At 55.5% G+C, this 19,072-nt stretch overlaps 2 protein-coding genes across 4 annotated transcripts; one reads left to right on the plus strand and one right to left on the minus strand.

The window, feature by feature from the left end:
* Window positions 1-2,131: 2,131 nt before the first annotated feature.
* On the minus strand, window positions 2,132-11,835 carry POLR1E (RNA polymerase I subunit E). Its single transcript, XM_054003808.1, has 12 exons — window positions 11,666-11,835; window positions 11,468-11,571; window positions 8,861-8,937; window positions 7,327-7,412; window positions 6,614-6,669; window positions 6,098-6,242; window positions 5,110-5,217; window positions 4,624-4,720; window positions 4,290-4,423; window positions 3,498-3,579; window positions 3,240-3,371; window positions 2,132-2,487 (listed from the first exon to the last, which is right to left on the minus strand). The coding sequence occupies exons 1-12, from the start codon at window positions 11,724-11,726 to the stop codon at window positions 2,328-2,330; spliced, it is 1,242 nt and encodes a 413-aa protein (XP_053859783.1). The 5' UTR covers window positions 11,727-11,835; the 3' UTR covers window positions 2,132-2,327.
* Window positions 11,836-12,022: 187 nt separating this feature from the next.
* ZBTB5 (zinc finger and BTB domain containing 5) lies at window positions 12,023-18,485 on the plus strand. 3 transcript variants are annotated; one of them, XM_054003800.1, is made up of 3 exons: window positions 12,023-12,105; window positions 12,234-12,679; window positions 14,177-18,485. In XM_054003800.1, the coding sequence occupies exon 3, from the start codon at window positions 14,181-14,183 to the stop codon at window positions 16,203-16,205; it is 2,025 nt and encodes a 674-aa protein (XP_053859775.1). In that variant the 5' UTR covers window positions 12,023-12,105; window positions 12,234-12,679; window positions 14,177-14,180; the 3' UTR covers window positions 16,206-18,485. The 3 variants fall into 3 exon arrangements, with proteins under 3 accessions (XP_053859775.1, XP_053859774.1, XP_053859776.1); XM_054003799.1 differs by lacking the exon at window positions 12,234-12,679 and having other exon boundaries at window positions 12,030-12,105; XM_054003801.1 differs by lacking the exons at window positions 12,023-12,105; window positions 12,234-12,679 and adding an exon at window positions 13,998-14,050.
* The last annotated feature ends 587 nt before the right edge of the window (window positions 18,486-19,072 follow it).

Consider the following 19,072-nt stretch of genomic DNA (forward strand, 5'->3'; position numbering starts at 1 on the left):
ACTTAGACAAACTGTATTCATCCCACGTGGGTGGACATCTTTCCATAACTGCCCCAAATAAAGATCCCCTTGTCATGAAAGCCTCCAAATAAAGATATATTATATATATTACCTCCGTACTGAAATTGCCTCAAGTTTCACTTCCAGGTGTTATAAATGAAAAATGATCCAGCCTAATTAAAAAAATAAAAAGAATTTATTTTAGCAATAGAGATCTAACTTAGCCAGCCACAAGGAAAAGGACAGAGCCGAGCTCAGGATCGGCGCTGGGTGCGAGACACAGAGATCAGCCTCAGCAGAGGTTTCACTCTATGCTCCACACCACCATCCTGGTAAAAGCGATTTTTATAGGGAAAATTTTGCCTGAAGCCAGGATTTCGGCATTCAGTCCTTTGTTTCATTCAGAGTCCCATAAGTTGATGAGATTTCCTTCTCAAGGTAGAACAATTCGAAGTCCGGTGTCGTTGAAACCCTTGATAAAATTTTTGGGAACACGGTATTCACATGTCTTGGCCCGGGGGATGTTCCTGATGTCCATCTCGGGTCGTTCACGCGATGATCAGCGCCTGGGTGTCTCCTTATCGCCTCAGATAAGGCCCATCTCCTGGCGAGCCACATCCCTTTGCTTGTAAATCGGGTTTCAACACACAGCTGGTTTTGCCTGAGAAGGGGGGAGGCTTCTAATGCCAAAGGGTACATTCTAACAACTATTTAATATTATATATATAGCATGCAAAAAAAAAATGGCGCGAATTGTACCTGTTACATATAACACAGGTTAGGGAAAAGGCAGCAGCGCAGGGAACGTGCTCCTGGCAGGCTCCCAGCACGCCGGGCTGCCCCAGGCTGGACAAACGCTCCCCCTGGAGCCGGCAGCACCGGGCACCTGGGAATTGCTCACTTGGCAGCTGCTGTGTCAGCGGCTGTCCCTGGTGGTGCTGGGAGGTCAGGGACGGACACGGCCTGTGTGTCTGTCCAGCAGAAATGCCCCTGTGGCAGCGGCCAGAGCGTCTGGGCAGAATTGGAACGGAGCTCATGCTCCTCCTCTGCTCGGCCCGGGGGGCCATGCCCAGCTCCGGGCTCCTCAGTTCCAGACACGGGCACACTGGGGAGCCCGGGAAGATGCTGAAGGGGCTGGGGCATCACTGCTACAAGGAACAGCAGAGGCAACCAGGGCAACTCAGCCTGGAGCAGGGAAGGCTCAGGGGAACCTTGTCCATGGCTACAAAGACCTGCAGGGAAGGTGCCCAGGGACAGGCCAGAGGCCACGAGCACAAGGATCAAAGGAAACATCAGGAAACACTGCTTCACTGTGAATTTGTGGAGTTCCCGTAACCAGAGAGACTCCAAAGTCACCTGGACACAGAGCTGGGCACGTGGCTCTGGTGGCCCTGCTTGGAGCAGGGAGAGGGATGGGACAAAAAGACCTCTGGAAGTCCCTTCCAACCTCAACCAGCCCTATTGATGACTTGGAGCCTGCAATTCCCACAGCAGCACTGGTCCCCTCCCCAGAACACAGGATGTTTGTGCCACTGCTAATGACAGCTGTGAGAAGTGGCTCTTTGAGGCGTGTCAGGAGACACATAAACCCCAAGAGGACGCACCAAACCCAAATTACTGTCTGAAGCAGTGACATCCCAGAGAGATGATGCCCTCTGGCATTCCAGGCTTCTGTTTCACACCCGTTTGGTGGTGATGCTGTTTCTCACAAGCCCTCCTGACTCCCACAGCCTTACTCAGCAAACAGCTCCCGTGAGGCTGATCCCCCAGGAGTGACAATTCAGAGGAACCAGACTGAAGTGCCTCTCCAAAGGGCTGGGAAGCCACAGCTCTGGGTCCATACTCATTGCTCTCCATGAAGGTGATACCAGCTCCAAATCACAGAACTCTCCCTCCCCCAGGAAAACATCCTGGATAGGAAAAGTGACAAAAACTGTGAACATCTTTTACCGTTTTTGAACACAGGATTACACTGACACTCCAGAGAAACAGAAAGGCATACCTAAGTCACAGTCTTTGTCTCCCTACTTCTGACCTTGAACCTGGGAGGGGCCATGAACCAGAACCTGCCAGCTCAAATTGTTCCCTTGTGCTCCAGCACAACCTCCATTTCACACCCACCCAGACAAACTAGAAAGAAAAAAAAGCGTTTTATTATAGCTTTTTCTATATAAATAGAAAAAAAGCAGCATTTTAATGAGGTGAAACCCTCAGCCTGGGTTTCAGCTGGGTGAGGGCTGATGCTGGACCCAAGCCCAGCAGATGGAGGCATCCCCATGACATTCTGAGGGAGGGGCTGTATCTCCCCCCCAGACCCCCTGGGCTTCTCAGTTCATTTTCTTGCGCTTCCGCTGTCCCTCTGGTGCCTTCTGCGTGGGCAAGGGCAGGGACAGAGTGCCCAGCTTGTGGTTCTGGTCATTCTCCAGCCCCGGCACCCCCTTGGCCTTGGACACCCTGAGCCGCAGGGCCTTGGCGATGTCCAGGATCCTGGAAAACAGGAGAAATGCCACCAGCGGGGCTCAGCCCCCCGTGCGCGACCCTGCACGGGCCCACAGCCCTCGGGAGGGGCCCGAGGTGTCTCTGTGCACAGGGGTGCCATGGAGGCAGCAGCTGGGAGCACCAGGGCTGCAAGGCCCTGCTGGGTGCTGCTGGGGTGCTGCACAGGGTGCTGCTGGCTTTTCCAGCAGGTCCCAGCCTCCTCCGTGCTTTTCCCCCCAGCATCCAAGGCCCCGTGTTCCCAGCGGCAGAACAGCACAACCCAAACCTGGGCATCAACTGCCAAAAACAACAAGGACTCCTGGAAAAGCTTAGTCCCAGAAAGAAAAAGGAAAATGGATGGAAACCAACAGCAGTCTGCTCTTAAACCCACTAAACTCACCACTTCCGATCAAAGAATAGAGGATAACTGTGGGCAAAACAAGTGGTGGCATCAAAGCCGATGACAAAGCTTGAAAACCAAGCAGTGACCAAGGGCTTTGGTGAGACCCACTAATACCTGAAGTTTTGGCCAGAAAGCCAAATGATCCAATGAACTCTGCAGGGCCAGGGACAGGAGCACAGCTGGAGCAGAGCTGCAGCTGCCAGGTGATTCCTGGGAAATGCAGGTCCTGCACCCACAGACAACTGCCCATCCCTCCCTGGAAAATTAAAGCCCTCCCCAGGTCCAGAGACACTTCAGAGCTCTCCCAGGGTTTTTCTGCAGGAGGATCCCGGCAGGTGTGAAGGAACACATGACTCACCTGCTCTCTGAGAGCTTCATGTCGTTCTGCAGGACGGTGAGATCCGTCTGGAAGTTGTTAATGTGCAAAGCCAAGGCAATGACATATGCGGTGATTTTAGCCTTCATGGACGCAGAGATCAAATTCTGGATGCTGTGTGGCAAGAGGGAAAACTCATGAGATGTGGAGTGTAAGGGGCTTCCTGATGGTGTGTCTGTGGCCCCTCAAGCTGAGCTCTGCCACACCTGTGCCTCGAGAGCATCAGGCAGCATCCCTTACCTGCCATTGTTGTAGGTCAGCGAGGTGAAGTTCTTCATGAGTTTCTTGCTGATAATGTGTGGGCATTCAGGACCCATTGGATCTAGGGCAGAAAGTGCAATGAGGAACACACACCCTAGCTTGCACTGCCCACCCACCACAGCAGCACAAGTGTCACCCTGACACTCAGCAGGGAACATCACAGTACCCACGGGGAAAGACACACGCCGGGATCACTGAGCCCAGCCCCAGGAGTCCCACCATTTATTGCCTCTTCCCAGGAACACAACAAACCTAGAACGAACCTTGCTGCTTGATTTCTACGTCTCTTAATTTTTCATGCCCGAGAGAATCCCAACAGCTTTTATTTTCTTAGTAAAAAGGAAGTTCTCCCAGTTCCATACTATACAATCTAAAATGCACACAACCCTATGCATGTATTTATTTTGCCACAAAATACTGTTAAAGCTGAGACCACACTAACAAGTCCGTACTATCACCAAGTCTAGTTATTCCCACATTCCCCTTACACAAGTCCTATGGGTGACTGCTGTGTCTCCAGCAATACAGGAAGATATTTAAAGCCAGGCTTTCCACTTCCTCCTCCCTCAGCCCTGCCAAGGACTGACAAAGACACACAAGTTATAAGGAAGATGGCAAGTCTGGAAAATCTCAACTAAAATGTTTTGTGTGGCGGTTTCAAAAGCAGGACCCTGAGTATGGCAGAGGTACGATCCACACACTCAGCTGACGAGCAAAGGATGACAAAGACATTCCAAAAGTTATGTGTTTATGAGCTGAAAACTCTCTTACGCTTCTTCTTGATCACTTTCTGCTGACTGAACTTGATGAGCGTGTCCAGGAACCAGAGGCATCGGGCTTTGTGGTCCCTGCTCCTCTCATCAGTGGGCAGGAACTTCAGCTCCTCCAAAACAAAGGAGCAGAGGCTGCAGGAGAGAGAGGGGCAGATCAGCTGCCCAGAGGGCCCCTTGCTGCTGTGCACTCAAGTGTCCCCCACACTCCCTGAGGCAGGGGCTGCTCTGCCATGCCTGGATCCCATGTCCTGCCTGTGCCCCCGAGCCGTGGCACTGGCAGCAGCAGCCCTAGTGGCCCTCAGCCAGGACGTGGCCACGGGCAGTGGCCTTACCTTCTCTCCTCTGCTCTCTTGGCCATCTCCTCCGAGGTGATGTTGGCCAGGGCGGCTGCTGGCACCCGCAGCGCCTCGTACTCGGCAGGAGACAGGACTGGCAGGATTTTAAGGAAAAGAACAAGCCTGGCCTCTCCCTTTCTCTTCCCTCCTCTGCCCTGGGTAGGGCAGTTCTGTCCACACTCACTTGTCAAGTGGGCAGAGCAAGGGGATGGACTCTGTCCAGGAACTAAGGCCTCTGACAGACTGTGGCACACCCACAGCTCGCTTCTGCAAGCCGAGCTCAGCGACATTCCCTGTGGGATGCTGCCCACAGGAGGCAGAGCATGCTGCTCCCCACAGGAAAGAGGCAGGACGTGGCACTGCAGGCCCCAAAACCCCAAGGCAGCATTACCTTGCTGCCAGCTCTTGGCCTGTGAGGGGCAAAGGCTCAACTCGCCCCCAGCACACCAGATGGCTTCACGGAGACCGAAACAAAAAAGATACTGTCCTCAAACCTGTACACGTGCTCCGGCCTGTCGGCGTCCTCGTGGCACGGCGGGAGGAAGGCAGAGATGTTCTGCACATCATCCTGGGCCACGTCCTGCATCAGAGCTTGGGAGGGAACAGGGACAGGAGCATTGGGATCATGATAGCCAAAATGCACAGAACAGCAACACAGCCCAAATCTTTCCTTTAGAAACAAGTTTACTCAAATGGGTTAGCACTATTTTAGTCACAACTGGAGTTTTAGACATTTACAACCTCTATCAAGAACCTTCTGGTCATAAAAATCTCGAAATGCCAGTCCAGACTAGAGAAACATCTAGGAAAGAAGGGCACCAAGATGCGGGCAGAGCACGGTTTTGGCACCTGCATTCTGGTGACACCCAAAGCAGCTCTGAGAGCACAGTCAATATCCACCCTGGAACAAAAGGGATGAAAGGTGGTGGGGCCTAGTCACCAGACATCTCCTGTTCATGCCAGTGACACTCTCAGGATCCCAGCAGTGCTCTGGAGAGGTCTTGTCTGCCCTTCTGCCTGGATGTCCACAGTCAGGGCAGCCCCAGCTCTCTCCTGCCACAACTTGGAAGCCCGCAGGGATGGTGACACCACACTGTGCTGCGATGTGTCCCAAAGGCTGCACCACTCTCTGAGGCAAGAAGGTGCCTTTTCAACAGCCATGCCACAGAGCTCAGACCAGCTGAAGGCACTGCCTTTATGCCAGTGAACCCACATCCCCCAGGAGCTTCCAAAGCAGGCAGGGTGTTCACTGATGTCACAGGGACCTTCCCTCATTCAGGTAACTCCAACTCCAAGTCCAGCAGGACCGGAAGGAAGCAGTTCCTCTACGTGTACCCATCTCAGCTCTTGAACCAGCTACCTCCTCATCCCTTAAAGAAAACCCCTCTTCTTCCTGCCACACTTGGCGTGGACAGACAGAAAAAGGCACTTCACGTTGTCCTGATTACACCCTGGGACAGAAGGCTCTCACCTGTCACTCCCTTGGCATCTATAACGTTTGCAGCTGCTTTTGTCACAGCTGAGCTCACGATGTCGCTGCCCACAGCGTTCATGCGGCGAGAGCTCAGAGCTCGCTTCTGCTTGCTGGTTCCGAAGGCCTCAATGCACAAGTCCATCTGCACAAGGCACAAACACACACTGGAACACCCTGTGCACCCAGGAGAACACAAACCCCGCCGCTCCTTCCACAGACACTTCAAACTCCTCCCGTGGCAAAACCCGCAGGCGCAGGATGCGCTGGTCTGCGAGGGGCAGGAGGTCACTGGGGTGGTGACCAGCCCAAAATAACCAGGAAAACCAGGAAACCAGGATAATCAGGAGAATGCCCCTGAGCCAGGCAATGCCTGTGCTGCCTCCTGGACACTGGGAGAATGCTGGCCCTGCACAGGTTTACGCTGCAGGACACCAAACCTCCCAGGCTCAAGACAAGCATCTGCCCCGCCAGCGGGGCAGTCACAGCAGAATGTGACACAGCTTCCAACTTTACCTTCTCCCTGTAGGATTTGCTCTGATACTCCTTTGTGTCGTCAGGTATCATGGTATCTACAAAACAGCAAAAGTCAGTGTGCTTGGGCAGAGGCAGCCAGGACGGGAGCTCCTTTAGCTCTGTGGCTGACAGACTTGGCACAGCATCTCCTCCATGTCACCTGGCTCATGACAGGGCACACCAAATATGAGAACCCAGGAAAAAAGGCTTCTTCGTCAAAGCCCATGGGTGCAACACATGGGCTATGGCCCAACCCATGTCCTGCTGCACAGGGTAAAAATCACCCACCAAAAGATGTGATCTTTTGGGTTCTTATCCTGGGTTCAGTGACAAAAAGCAGTCCTGCTGGATAAAACCTGTGGGGTTTTTTTGTGGTTTTTTTTTTTTTTTTTTTTTTTTTTTTTTGTTTTGTTTTGTTATTCAGGGATCCAATTCCTGCTGAGCCTCAGGCTTTGTTTTGTTTTGTTTTGTTATTCAGGGATCCAATTCCTGCTGAGTCTCAGGCCTCCCTCAGCAGAACACCCAGACAGGGCTGCACTTGAGCAGTGACACCCTGTGAGTGACTCTCACCCCCCACACCCCCAGCTGAACCCCCAGCCTGGGCTCGCTGTGCTCCCCTCTCCCAGCAGGCACAAGTGCAGGAGCTGTCCGTGCCCCCTGCCACGGGGACGAGGACACAGCCACGGAGCAGCCGTGACTCCCGCGCCTCCCACCTGAGAGCAGGGGCTGCATGTTGAACATCTCAGCATTGTAGACCTCCATCTGCCCAGAGCTCCTGTCCAGCACTCCAACAAAGTACCTGGGGAGAGCGGGGGCAGCTGATTAGTGAGAGGCAGAGCAGTGGAAATCATTTAAATCACACGGTGGGGATGTCAGCGTTCGGGAGCACACGTAATCACGGGACGTGATTCTGTGCGGGTGCTTTTATTGCAGAGCTCTGGGAATCAGGGGTGCAGACCCAAATCTGACTCCCACATGGCTCTCGAGCTGAACATACTTTATATTCTATCCTTATAGAACTTGCATATTAATTATTAAACTTATATTGTTCTGTTGTATACATTGACCTTATTCAAGCATGAGTTTCTCCTGATCTCTCTCAAGCCCCTGGCCACAGTTTCTCATGATTATTCTTAGGATTAAACAGTAATTATATTTAATTACTGAACAACCATCGCATCTAACAATTCTATCATTTATCATACACTGGTTACACAGGTGCAGCCCTAGCAAGTACAAGGCCTAAACTTTCCCAAGGTATTTTCCCAGGGCCTACTAAGCCCAACTTTCCTTCTAACTCCCCAAATCCCCATGAATTTAAAACCCTTTTACCATCAGTCTCACACCCCAGCAGCTCTCCTGCCTTGCACATACAGCGCTATGATAAACCAAGTTATCCCCAAGGCATGTGTGCATATAAAAACACAAACACTTGATACTCCAAGTAAATGCAGAAGTCTTAAAAACAACTGAATTTGGTAAAGTGTAGGTGCCAGAATTCTGCTGTTTTCCTTTGCCTTTTTTTGCTACGCCAGGACTTGATGGCCATAGCTGGAACAACAGCCAAATTCCCCCCTTTCCACCCAGAGCTCAGGATCTCCAGCGGCGCAGGCAAGCAGCACTTCAGCCCCCAGAACCACCTGTTCACCAGTGTTCAGAGGTAGGAGCACTTAGACGTGCCCACGAACAATACTGAACGAACCACACACTTCTGTTAAACTGCATTTATCTCTCCAAACCCCAGCACAAACCAACCCTTGGTGCTGTTTTTTCAGCTGCAGCCTCTCAGACTGGACACTGCTCCATCTGAGGGTGCATCTCTCCTGGGGTCAGTGCTCACACAGAACAGAGGCTGCTGTGGGCACGTCCTGACAGGCTGTGCAGAAGGGAGGCCAGGTCCTTGTGCAGAATCACAGAACACCTCAGCTGGAAGGGCCCCACAGCGATGGCCCCTTCAGCGCTGACCAGCTGCTGATAAAGGCAATTTCTCCATCCTAGCTCCTTAGTAACAGGGCTCCATCCTGCCTCACACTGCTGCCCACCCTCACCCCGGAGCTCACAAGGCGTTTTCAAACCGGTCTGTGACTTACACATCACAGCTTCCGCAGGGCGTGCACGAACAGCCAGAGCTCCCTGCCCAAACCCCGAGCCCCACGGAGGGAGCCCTGAGGCAGGGCAGGGCAGGGAGCAGGAGCTCTGTGTGAGCAGCCCCGTGTGCTGGTTTGCTAGCCCCCTGCTCCTCCTTACCTGCACAGGGAGTTGCACTTCATCACCTGGCTGCCGAAGTTGTGCCCCACGTAGCAGAGCCGCTCCGTCTCCGAGACCTGGGAAACCAGGAGAGCTCCCTGGAGAGGGCTGGGGGAAACCAGGAGAGCTCCTTGGGAAACCAGGAGAGCTCCATGGAAAGGGCTGAGGGAAACCAGGAGAGCTCCTTGGGAAACCAGGAGAGCTCCTTGGAAAGGGCTGAGGGAAACCAGGAGAGCTCCTTGGGAAACCAGGAGAGCTCCTTGGAAAGGGCTGAGGGAAACCAGGAGAGCTCCCTGGAGAGGGCTGAGGGAAACCAGGAGAGCTCCCTGGGAAACCAGGAGAGCTCCCTGGGAAACCAGGAGAGCTCCCTAGAAACCAGGAGAGCTCCTTGGGAAACCAGGAGAGCTCCATGGAAAGGGCTGAGGGAAACCAGGAGAGCTCCTTGGGAAACCAGGAGAGCTCCTTGGAAAGGGCTGAGGGAAACCAGGAGAGCTCCCTGGGAAACCAGGAGAGCTCCCTAGAAACCAGGAGAGCTCCTTGGGAAACCAGGAGAGCTCCCTGGAGAGGGCTGAGGGAAACCAGGAGAGCTCCCTGGGAAACCAGGAGAGCTCCTTGGAAAGGGCTGAGGGAAACCAGGAGAGCTCCTTGGGAAACCAGGAGAGCTCCCTGGAGAGGGCTGAGGGAAACCAGGAGAGCTCCTTGTAAAGGGTTGAGGGAAACCAGGAGAGCTCCTTGGGAAACCAGGAGAGCTCCCTAGAAACCAGGAGAGCTCCCTGGGAAACCAGGAGAGCTCCCTGGAGAGGGCTGGGGGAAACCAGGAGAGCTCCCTGGGAAACCAGGAGAGCTCCCTGGAGAGGGCTGGGGGAAACCAGGAGAGCTCCCTGGAGAGGGCTGAGGGAAACCAGGAGAGCTCCCTGGGAAACCAGGAGAGCTCCCTGGGAAACCAGGAGAGCTCCATGGAGAGAGCTGAGGGAAACCAGGAAAGCTCCTTGGGAAACCAGGAGAGCTCCTTGAACAAGGGCTGAGGGAAACCAGGAGAATTCCTTGGGAAGCCAGGAGAGCTCTCTAGAAACCAGGAGAGCTCCTTGGGAAACCAGGAGAGCTCCCTGGAGAGGGCTGAGGGAAACCAGGAGAGCTCCCTGGAGAGGGCTGAGGGCCCCCACAGCCTCTGCTCTGCCCTCAGCAGGGATCAGCACAGCAAACCTGCAGAGCGCCTGGCAGGGAGCTCCCCCAGCACCTCAGTTTAAAACGTGGTTTCCAGGGGTTCATTTAAGCCCCGCTGCTGTCAAGTGCCTGCAGTTCACCGACTGCAAAGCCAGAGCCAGCGCTGCCAGGAGCGCCCCAGCCCCCTAAACACGTCTGCAGTGCACGCTGAGAACGTGCTGGCTCTTCTGCTCTGCTGCAGTGAATTTCCCCCAGCGACCTGGGCTGCAAAGTCGCTTATTCTTTGAGTGGATGTAAAGATTAACAGCAGCACCAGAAAGCACCTTCTGGTTGTACCCCCAGTTCCCTCCTCACTGAGGGACCCCCTGTGACGTACCTGAGCTGAACAAAGACCCCTGGGTGAAGATTTCCCCGTGGGTTTCAGTGTCAGTGTCAACAAAATGCAACAATAAAATATTAAGTCCTTTTCCCCTCTATTATTAGCATATACATTTCTATGATTGATTGAAGTATATTGTAGATTGAAGATATCTACATTAATTGAACCTACCTCTTGAATATGCCCACTTACCTGTAAATATTTGGTCTTTTACCTGTCTCATTCATCTGAACAGTTTGGTACCCTCATTTTCATTATTCTGGTGATGTGCAAAATATCTTTGATATTAAGGCTCAGGATCTATTACTGTTTTAGGCATTTAACTTGCATATGGGTGTTCCTAAATTACAAGTTAGATAGCCAATAAGACCCTGCAAACAAACATGTGACTCAATTCAACTAAAACAACTGCTTAAGATTCAACTAAAATGTTTAAAAAGTATTGTTTTGTGATTGCTCATAGCCTGAACTATAAAACAAGAAGCCAGTAATGATGCCTGGGAAGCAGCTCCCAATGCCCAGCTTGCCCCTGCTCTGCCAGCTCCACCCTGCAGTGCCCACCCCGGGGCCAGAGGCATTCCTGGCACCTGGAGCAGGTCCCCGTGCACCGTGCTGGGCTGAACTCCGACTGTGCAAAACGAATCTGCTGCAAAGCTCGGCACGCATTTTTCACACAACCCCACACTGGTTTGGGCTGGAAGGAGCCCTCAAATCCCACCCGGTGCCACCCCTGCCACGGCAGGGACACCTCCCACTGTGCCAGGCTGCTCCAAGCCGTGTCCAGCCTGGCCTTGGGCACTGCCAGGGATCCAGGGGCAGCCCCAGCTGCTCTGGGCACCCTGTGCCAGGGCTGCCCACCCTCACAGGGAGCAGTTTCTCGCTCCGGCGGGAGGGAGCTGCCGAGGCCCCAGCCCCGAGGGCAAGCGGGGCGGCCGCGCTCCCGCGGGGAAATTAACAGCATCTGTCGCTTTTAGCCCGTTATCTGGCCATGGCCCCACTGCGCGCCACTGCCGCTGTGTCCCGGTATTCCCGCGCTGCCCCCGCCGCGGTCCGGGAGCCCTCACCAGGATCCTGCGGTGCCTCTTCCGCGGGTGCGCCGCGTCCCGGTTCCGGTACGCGGTGAAGCGCAGCGACTCGGGCCGCTCCAGCCTCCCGTTGGCGAACCGCACTGCGGGAGAGGAAGCCCGTGAGATCCGGGGCCGGCCGCGACCCCCGAGCGGGGCCCGTGACCCGCCCCACGCCCCCGGCCCGGTGCCGCTCACCGAGCGCCGCCGGCCGCTCCGCATCGGGGTCCCCGCGGTAGCGCCAGGTGGCGGTGGCCATGGCGAGGGGCTGACCAGGCGTGCGGCGGGAGGCGCGCTCCGAGCCCGGTGCCTCCCGGCGCCGCTCCTCCCGTTCCCCCGCCTCTTCCGCCGCCGCCTCCCGTCGTGGCAATGAGCTCGGCCGCGATTGGGCGAGGAGAGGCTCTGCCGCGGCGTGGAAGTAACGAGGTCGCCGATTGGCTGTCGGCAGGGCCCGCGCCGCCGGCGGCCGGAAGTGACGCGCTGTGTCGGCGCGGCGGGGCGGGGCGGGCGGGGCCGGAGCGGCGGGAGCGGGGCCGGGGCCGAGCCCAGTCCCGAGCCCGATCCCGAACCCGAACCCGAGCCCAGTCCCGAGCCCGAACCCAGTCCCGAGCACGGCCCTGCCCGCGCGGACACCGCAGGTGAGCGGGGCGGGGGGAGGCGGAGACCGGTGACCCCAGCGTCGGGCGGGACCGGGGCTCTCCGGTCTCCCCTTTCTGTCCCGTGTGCGGCACAGAACGGAGTCTCCGGTGCGTCTTCCCCCGTGCAGATGCAGCGCTGGGAGGCAGGTGCTCCTCCGGGAGGGGCACGCATCCTGGCTGTTCCCGGTGATGCGTAACGGGAGGAACCGGGGAGGACCAGGCAGTGTCCTGGGAAGAGCACCGTGCGGCAGGAGACCCCGGTTATCCACCGCCGGGTACTGTTCCGGACTGCTCACAGGCTTTGAGTCGCTTAGTTTTCCCGTGCTGAGCGTTCCCGGCGGTAGCTGCTGGAGGATCTCGCTGTTCTGACTCCATCCCGGGACGCGCTGGGGTTGCGGGGATGGCCCGTGGCGAGCTGGCGGCAAAGGCGGTGGTGGGCAGGAAGGAGAAAGCAGCGAACACGTCCCTGTTTGAGGCTGGACTTCCATTTGATCCCTGCTCAAAAGCGTGACTCTGGCCTTGTCCCTGAGCTGCTTTGTGCGCTGGTGCCCGTCGATGCTGCCGGGGAGCGAAGGTGGGCGCAGGGACCCGTGTGTGTGCCCGGGGCGTGCAGCCCCCCTGCTCGCCGGGCCTCACGAGGAGAACTCGGCGTACTGCCCAGGGTCACCCCTGTGCTCCTGGGATTGATCTGCTAGGGCAGGGCTGGTGTTTGGTGCTGGGAATTAGGGAGGGAACCCCCCCGGCTGGGGCTCTGGGCAGCGCCGGGTTTTGCCAGCAGCCCCGGTGCTCCTGTGGATACTGGAAACGCAGGTGAGCCCGGTGGGAAGGAATGCTGGTGTCTGACTCCAGCTCAGGAGGCTGAGTGATTTCTTTATTAGAACTATGCTATAATACATTAATATACTATTTACAGGAGATACTAAACTACAAACCTGCTTGTTCTAACTCCCATATCTAACTCACTCACAACTCGTGACCCTCTCTGAGAGCGCAGCCACAGGTGGGCTGGATTGGATTGGATTGGATTGGATTGGATTGGATTGGATTGGATTGGATTGGGTTGGGTTGGGTTGGGTTGGATTGGGTTGGATTGGACTGGGTTGGATTGGGTTGGGTTGGATTGGCCACCAGGCCCAAACAATCCTCACCAGAATCCAACCCAGCAATCACCCCAGGTAAACAATTCTCCAAGCACATTCCACATGGGAAAAAACAAGGAGCAGGAATAGAAATTGTTTTCTCTTTCTGTCCTCTGTGCTGCTGTGTGAAGAATCCTGAAAGAAAGAGCAATGTCCTTGCGACATGTGGAAGGTCACCCGCGTGTGTCAGCAGCGTGTCAGAGGGGCAGCAGGTTATTGCTGCAATCAGACTTTTACAAACCTGCAGCAGAGGTTTCCCTCGTGGGCGTGAGGTGACCCACGCTGTCCGGTTTCCAGCACAGCTGCCTGTGACGTGGGTGGTGCTGAGGTCAGCTCTGAGGCAGAGCCTGCATTTTCACTGCTCCTCCTTGTCCTCCAGACCGCTGCCTTTGATCCTGTGCCCACGTGGTGGTGGTACACCCAGAGCAGTTACTGTTTGCCTGTCTTTCAGCTGTCACCTCTTGTCCTCACTGCCAGGTTCACTGCAGCCTGACCGGGACTTCAGCCGTAGGATCATACAACACTTTGGGTTGGGAGGGCACCATGTCTTGTTCCACCCGTGCCACGGCAGGGACACCTCCCGCTGTCCCAGGTGCTCCAAGCCCTGTCCAGCCTGGCCTTGGGTACTCCCATGGATCCAGGGGCAGCCACAGCTGCTCTGGGCACCCTGTGGCAGGGAACAATTCCATCTTCTGCTGCTGTCGTTCAATTTGACCCCAGTCCCTTTTCTCCTTCACTGCAGACTCTCACAAACGGTCTTGTCCCACCTTCACTGTAGCCCTTCAGAGCTGGGAGGCCGCGGTGAGGTCAGCCTGCAGCCTTCTGTTCCTCGGGCTGGACAACCCCAGTTCGCTCACGCTTTGCTGGCGGCAGAGCTGCCCCACCCCTGGCCAGCCCCGTGGCCCACACAGCGGTTCTCTTCTGTTTTGCAGGACCATGGATTTCCCAGGGCACTTTGAACAGGTCTTCCAGCAGCTCAACTACCAGCGGCTGCACGGGCAGCTGTGCGACTGCGTCATCGTGGTGGGCAACCGGCACTTCAAGGCGCACCGCTCGGTGCTGGCCGCCTGCAGCACGCACTTCCGCGCGCTCTTCACCGTGGCCGAGGGCGACCAGAGCATGAACATGATCCAGCTGGACAGCGAGGTGGTGACGGCCGAGGCCTTCGCCGCGCTCATCGACATGATGTACACGTCCACGCTCATGCTGGGCGAGAGCAACGTGATGGACGTGCTGCTGGCCGCGTCGCACCTGCACCTCAACTCCGTGGTGAAGGCCTGCAAGCACTACCTGACGACGCGGACGCTGCCGCTGTCGCCGCCCAGCGAGCGCGCGCAGGAGCAGAGCGCGCGGCTGCAGCGCTCCTTCATGCTGCAGCAGCTGGGGCTCAGCATCGTCAGCTCGGCGCTGGGCTCCTCGCAGGGCGCCGAGGAGCCGCCCGGCGCGCTGGGCCCGGCGCTGCGGGGCGGGCTGGAGCAGCGCGCCGCCTTCCCCATCCACCGCCTGCACAAGCGCAAGCAGTCCTCGGAGGAGCGCGCCCGCCAGCGCATCCGGCCCGCCATGGACGAGCCCGTGGCCGACGTGGCCGCCGAGAGCGGGCAGCCCGTCGTCCACTCGCGGGAGGATTTCTTCTCTCCGGACTCGCTGAAGATCGTGGACAACTCCAAGGCCGACGCGGTTGCCGATAACCAGGAGGACAACACGATCATGTTCGACCAGTCCTTTGGTGCTCAGGAGGATGCCCAAGTGCCCAGCCAGTCAGACAACGGCGAGGGGAACATCTCCCAGATGTCCATGGCGTCCCAGGCCACGCAAGTGGAAACCAGCTTCGACCAGGAGGCTGCTGCTGAGAAGAGCAACTTCCCTTGTGAAAATCCGGAGGTCAGCCTGAACGAGAAGGAGCACATGAGGGTGGTGGTGAAGTCTGAGCCCCTGAGCTCCCCAGAGCCTCAGGACGAGGTGAGCGATGTCACCTCGCAGGCGGAGGGCAGCGAGTCGGTGGAGGTGGAAGGAGGGGTGGTGAGCGCAGAGAAGATAGAGCTGAGCCCCGAGAGCAGTGACCGCAGCTTCTCGGACCCTCAGTCCAGCACCGACAGGGTGGGAGACATCCACATCATGGAGGTGTCCAACAACCTGGAGCACAAGTCTTCTTTCAGCATTTCAAATTTTTTGAATAAAAGCAGGGGAGGTGGCTTTGGCGCCAGCCAAAACAACGACGACAACATTCCCAACACCACCAGCGACTGCAGGATGGACAGTGACGCCTCTTACCTGATGAGCCCGGAGTCGGGGCCCGCCGGTGGCCACTCATCTGCTGCTGTCTCACACGTGGAGAACCCGTTCAGCGAGCCCACGGACTCCCACTTTGTGAGGCCCATGCAGGATGTGATGGGTCTGCCGTGTGTGCAGACCTCCGGCTACCGAGCAGCGGAGCAGTTCGGCATGGATTTCCCACGCTCGGGCCTGGGCTTGCACTCGCTGTCTCGGGCCATGATGGGCTCGGTGAGAGGAGGAGCCGGTGGCTTTCCTGGCTACCGCCGCATCGCCCCCAAGATGCCCGTGGTGACCTCCGTGCGGGGCTCGCAGCTGCAGGAGAGCGCGTCGGGGTCGCAGCTGATGATGAACGGGGGCGCTTCCTTCGAGGGCGGGCACCTGTCGCAGCCGGGCCCGCCGCAGCTGACCCGCGCCTCGGCCGACGTGCTGTCCAAGTGCAAGAAGGCTCTGTCGGAGCACAACGTGCTGGTGGTGGAGGGCGCGCGCAAGTACGCCTGCAAGATCTGCTGCAAGACCTTCCTGACGCTCACGGACTGCAAGAAGCACATCCGTGTGCACACGGGGGAGAAGCCCTACGCCTGCCTCAAGTGCGGCAAGCGCTTCAGCCAGTCCAGCCACCTCTACAAACACTCCAAGACCACCTGCCTTAGGTGGCAGAGCAGCAACCTGCCCAGCAGCTTGCTGTGAGCCGCCGCCCCGGCGCGGAGGAGCCTCGCTGCCGGCGGGGACGCCGCGGCGGGCGGGCGGGCGCACACCGGCGTGCCACGGTGCCAAACACGGTCTTGGCTCTGCCATTGGGGATATCCGGTACCTACCTCGCGGGTGTCGCCGCCGGGAGCCGCGCGGCGGGATGGGGATGTGACCCCCCACGGCGGGGGTGGGGATGCGGCCCCCGCGGCGAAGAGCCCCCTTTGCAGGGCAGAGGGGCGACAGCACGGGGGTCTCCTGAAAGAGCACGGTCTGAGAACCAGAAACTGACGTGCGCTTTTCTTCTCTCTTTTTTTTTTTTTTTTTTTTTTTTTTTTTTTTTTCTTCTCTCTAAAGCATTTTGCAACAGTGGAAGCATTTAAATGATTACTGTAACATGAGTTGCTGCATTACGTGAGGATGGAGGTGCAGACCCCTTACCTTTAAAAGAGAAAAACAGCTTAGGCTGCACCTGTCTGACATAATGCTTTAAAATACGCTACTTACGACAATAGTTCTAGGATAATGAATGTATGTTTGGCTGTTTTGTAGTAAAGGACACTGTGTAATCAAGGTGCTTAAATTAAATCCCAGACAAGTAACTTTTGGACTGCCAGGTGTACATATAACTTTAATACAGCAAGATCTGGATATTTGGCTGGTTTTTTTTTTTCCGTAGAAACGAGTATTAAGTGGTAAGTGAAGTACTGTCTCTTGTTTGTGCTATTCCTAGCAGTATTTTAACCAGTTTGTATCTCCTATGTTACAATTCTATATACGCAGAAGTTTGAACAGAGCTTGTCTTTGTCTGTTGTTTTGAAGGAGAGGGAATTTGTGATGGCTTTTTTCGCCACGTAAGGCAGCAGCATCTCGCTGTTCCCACATGCCCAGAGTCCATCTGGTCCCCGTTACAGTGTGAGCGCGTTGTCTTTTCCTCTTGTCTCCAGGCTTCGGTTTCCTGCCCTGCGCACCGACTTCCCTTCGCACATCTGTCCTTGGATCACATGGCTCCTAGGCCAGGAGCAATCCTCCTTTGCCATATTGCACAGAATCATAGAGTACGCTCAGTTGGGAGGGACCCCCAGGATCACTGTGTCCAGCTCCTGGCCTTGCAGAGGATCCCCCAACAATCCCAACTTGTGCCTGACGCTTCTTCACCTCAGGCAGCCTTGGGGTTGTGACCCTGACCCTGGGGAGTTTGTTGGGTGCCAGACCACCCTCTGGGTGAAAAACCTTTCCTGATAGCCAACCTAAACCTCCCCTGATTCAGCTGCAGCTGTTTTCTCACTGGTCACGAGAGTGAGGAGATGTGTACCCGCCCTTCTGCTGCTCCTCAGGAGGACGTTGAAGACGCCGGCGAGGTCTGACCTCGGTGTCCTCCAGGCTGAGCAAACCAAGTGCCCTCAGCCGCTCCTCGAAAAGCTTCTTCTCCAGACCCCTCAGCAGCCCCATGGCCTCCTGTGGACAGTCTCTGACAGCCTCATGTCTGCTCTATGATGGTGCTCAAAACTGCCCCCAGCACCTGGGCTGAGGCTGCCCCAGTGCAGAGCAGAGCAGGAGAATCCCTCCCTCACCTGACACCCCCAGGGCGTGACTGGCCCTCCTCGCTGCCAGGGCACGGCTGGCTCACGTTCTGTAAAATCCACTTAAGCTAGTGTCATAAAAGTACTTTCCCCCTTATATTTAAAAAAAGATAATGTAAATTTAATTTTTTAAAAATGGCACCGTACACACGCAGCAGAAATTTGTCGTTTTCCATGTGAGTCACCTAAATTTCTTTTTAATTTCTTCTTCTTTGGTGCCACCGTCACTTAACACTGCCTGCAGTCTCCTTTCTTCCTTGCCAAAGGTGCACACGAACTGTGCTCAGCATCCTTAAGTTTTAAAGTAAGCTTTCAGAGCATTTCTGCTGATGGTAAATGCTGCTCAGCCGAGCAGGGGCTGAGTCCAGGCTGCAGGGGAGTCCTTTCTGCTCAGGTGAGACAGAGGATTCCCTGCACCTGCCCTGTCAGCGTGTCGTTTGCACCTTGACCATCTGAGCAATGCAGAAACACAGGAGATGGATTAATTCCTTTAAAATGTTAATATCTGGTTATAGGGTTTACTTAATGGTAGTATTTCTGGCTCTTGATTTTTTTTTTAAGCATTAAAATAACACTTTTTGTAAAGCAGTGGGATATGCTGTGTTTTGTTTTAAATAATTTCAGTATTGGGGACTAACAGCATTGAGCTGCATAAACACTCTCCCAAACATCAATAAAATGCAGTATTTTGTACTTTAATATTTTCTTGTGTTGCTTTATTAAGTAACACTGTTTCATCTTCATTGCATTTCTAGTGTTTTGCTTTTTAACAACAAGGCTTGGTTTTTTTTTTCATTTTCTGTTTCCTGTAGCACATCCACATTTTTGACTTGTTACAGTGTTTTGGAATAAAGCATCTCTTTGCGCAATGAGACTAACTAGGAACTAATATGAGCAGATAAACACTTAACTGGACTTTTGAAGTGTTTTTATAAAAATTTTAATGTGAAATATCAGTGCAGGAGGGCTCCTGTGTCCTTTCTTTGTGAAAAGTTGGGAGCGTTCTTGGAAGCGGCGGCTTTAAATTCCATTGTCAGTGAGGCCTGGAGCCTGCAGCTGCCTCGCAGCTTTCTGAGTCTTCCTGAAGGAAGCAGTAAATTCCTGGGAATGGCACGAGTGAACACCTGGGGCCTGAGCTGCCTGCTGCAGTGAGGGGTGTCCCACCCCACAGCCTGGAGAGCTTGTGCCGCTGCATTGCTCAGAGTTGAACTTTGCACGTGGCATCTCGCCTGGAGCTGCCGGGGGCTCTGCTCCAAAACACCCAGAAATAAACCCTGTGTTTAA

The sequence above is a fragment of the Vidua macroura genome, chromosome Z (genome assembly GCF_024509145.1).
Source record: "Vidua macroura isolate BioBank_ID:100142 chromosome Z, ASM2450914v1, whole genome shotgun sequence".
Classification (NCBI taxonomy): Eukaryota; Metazoa; Chordata; class Aves; order Passeriformes; family Viduidae; genus Vidua; species Vidua macroura.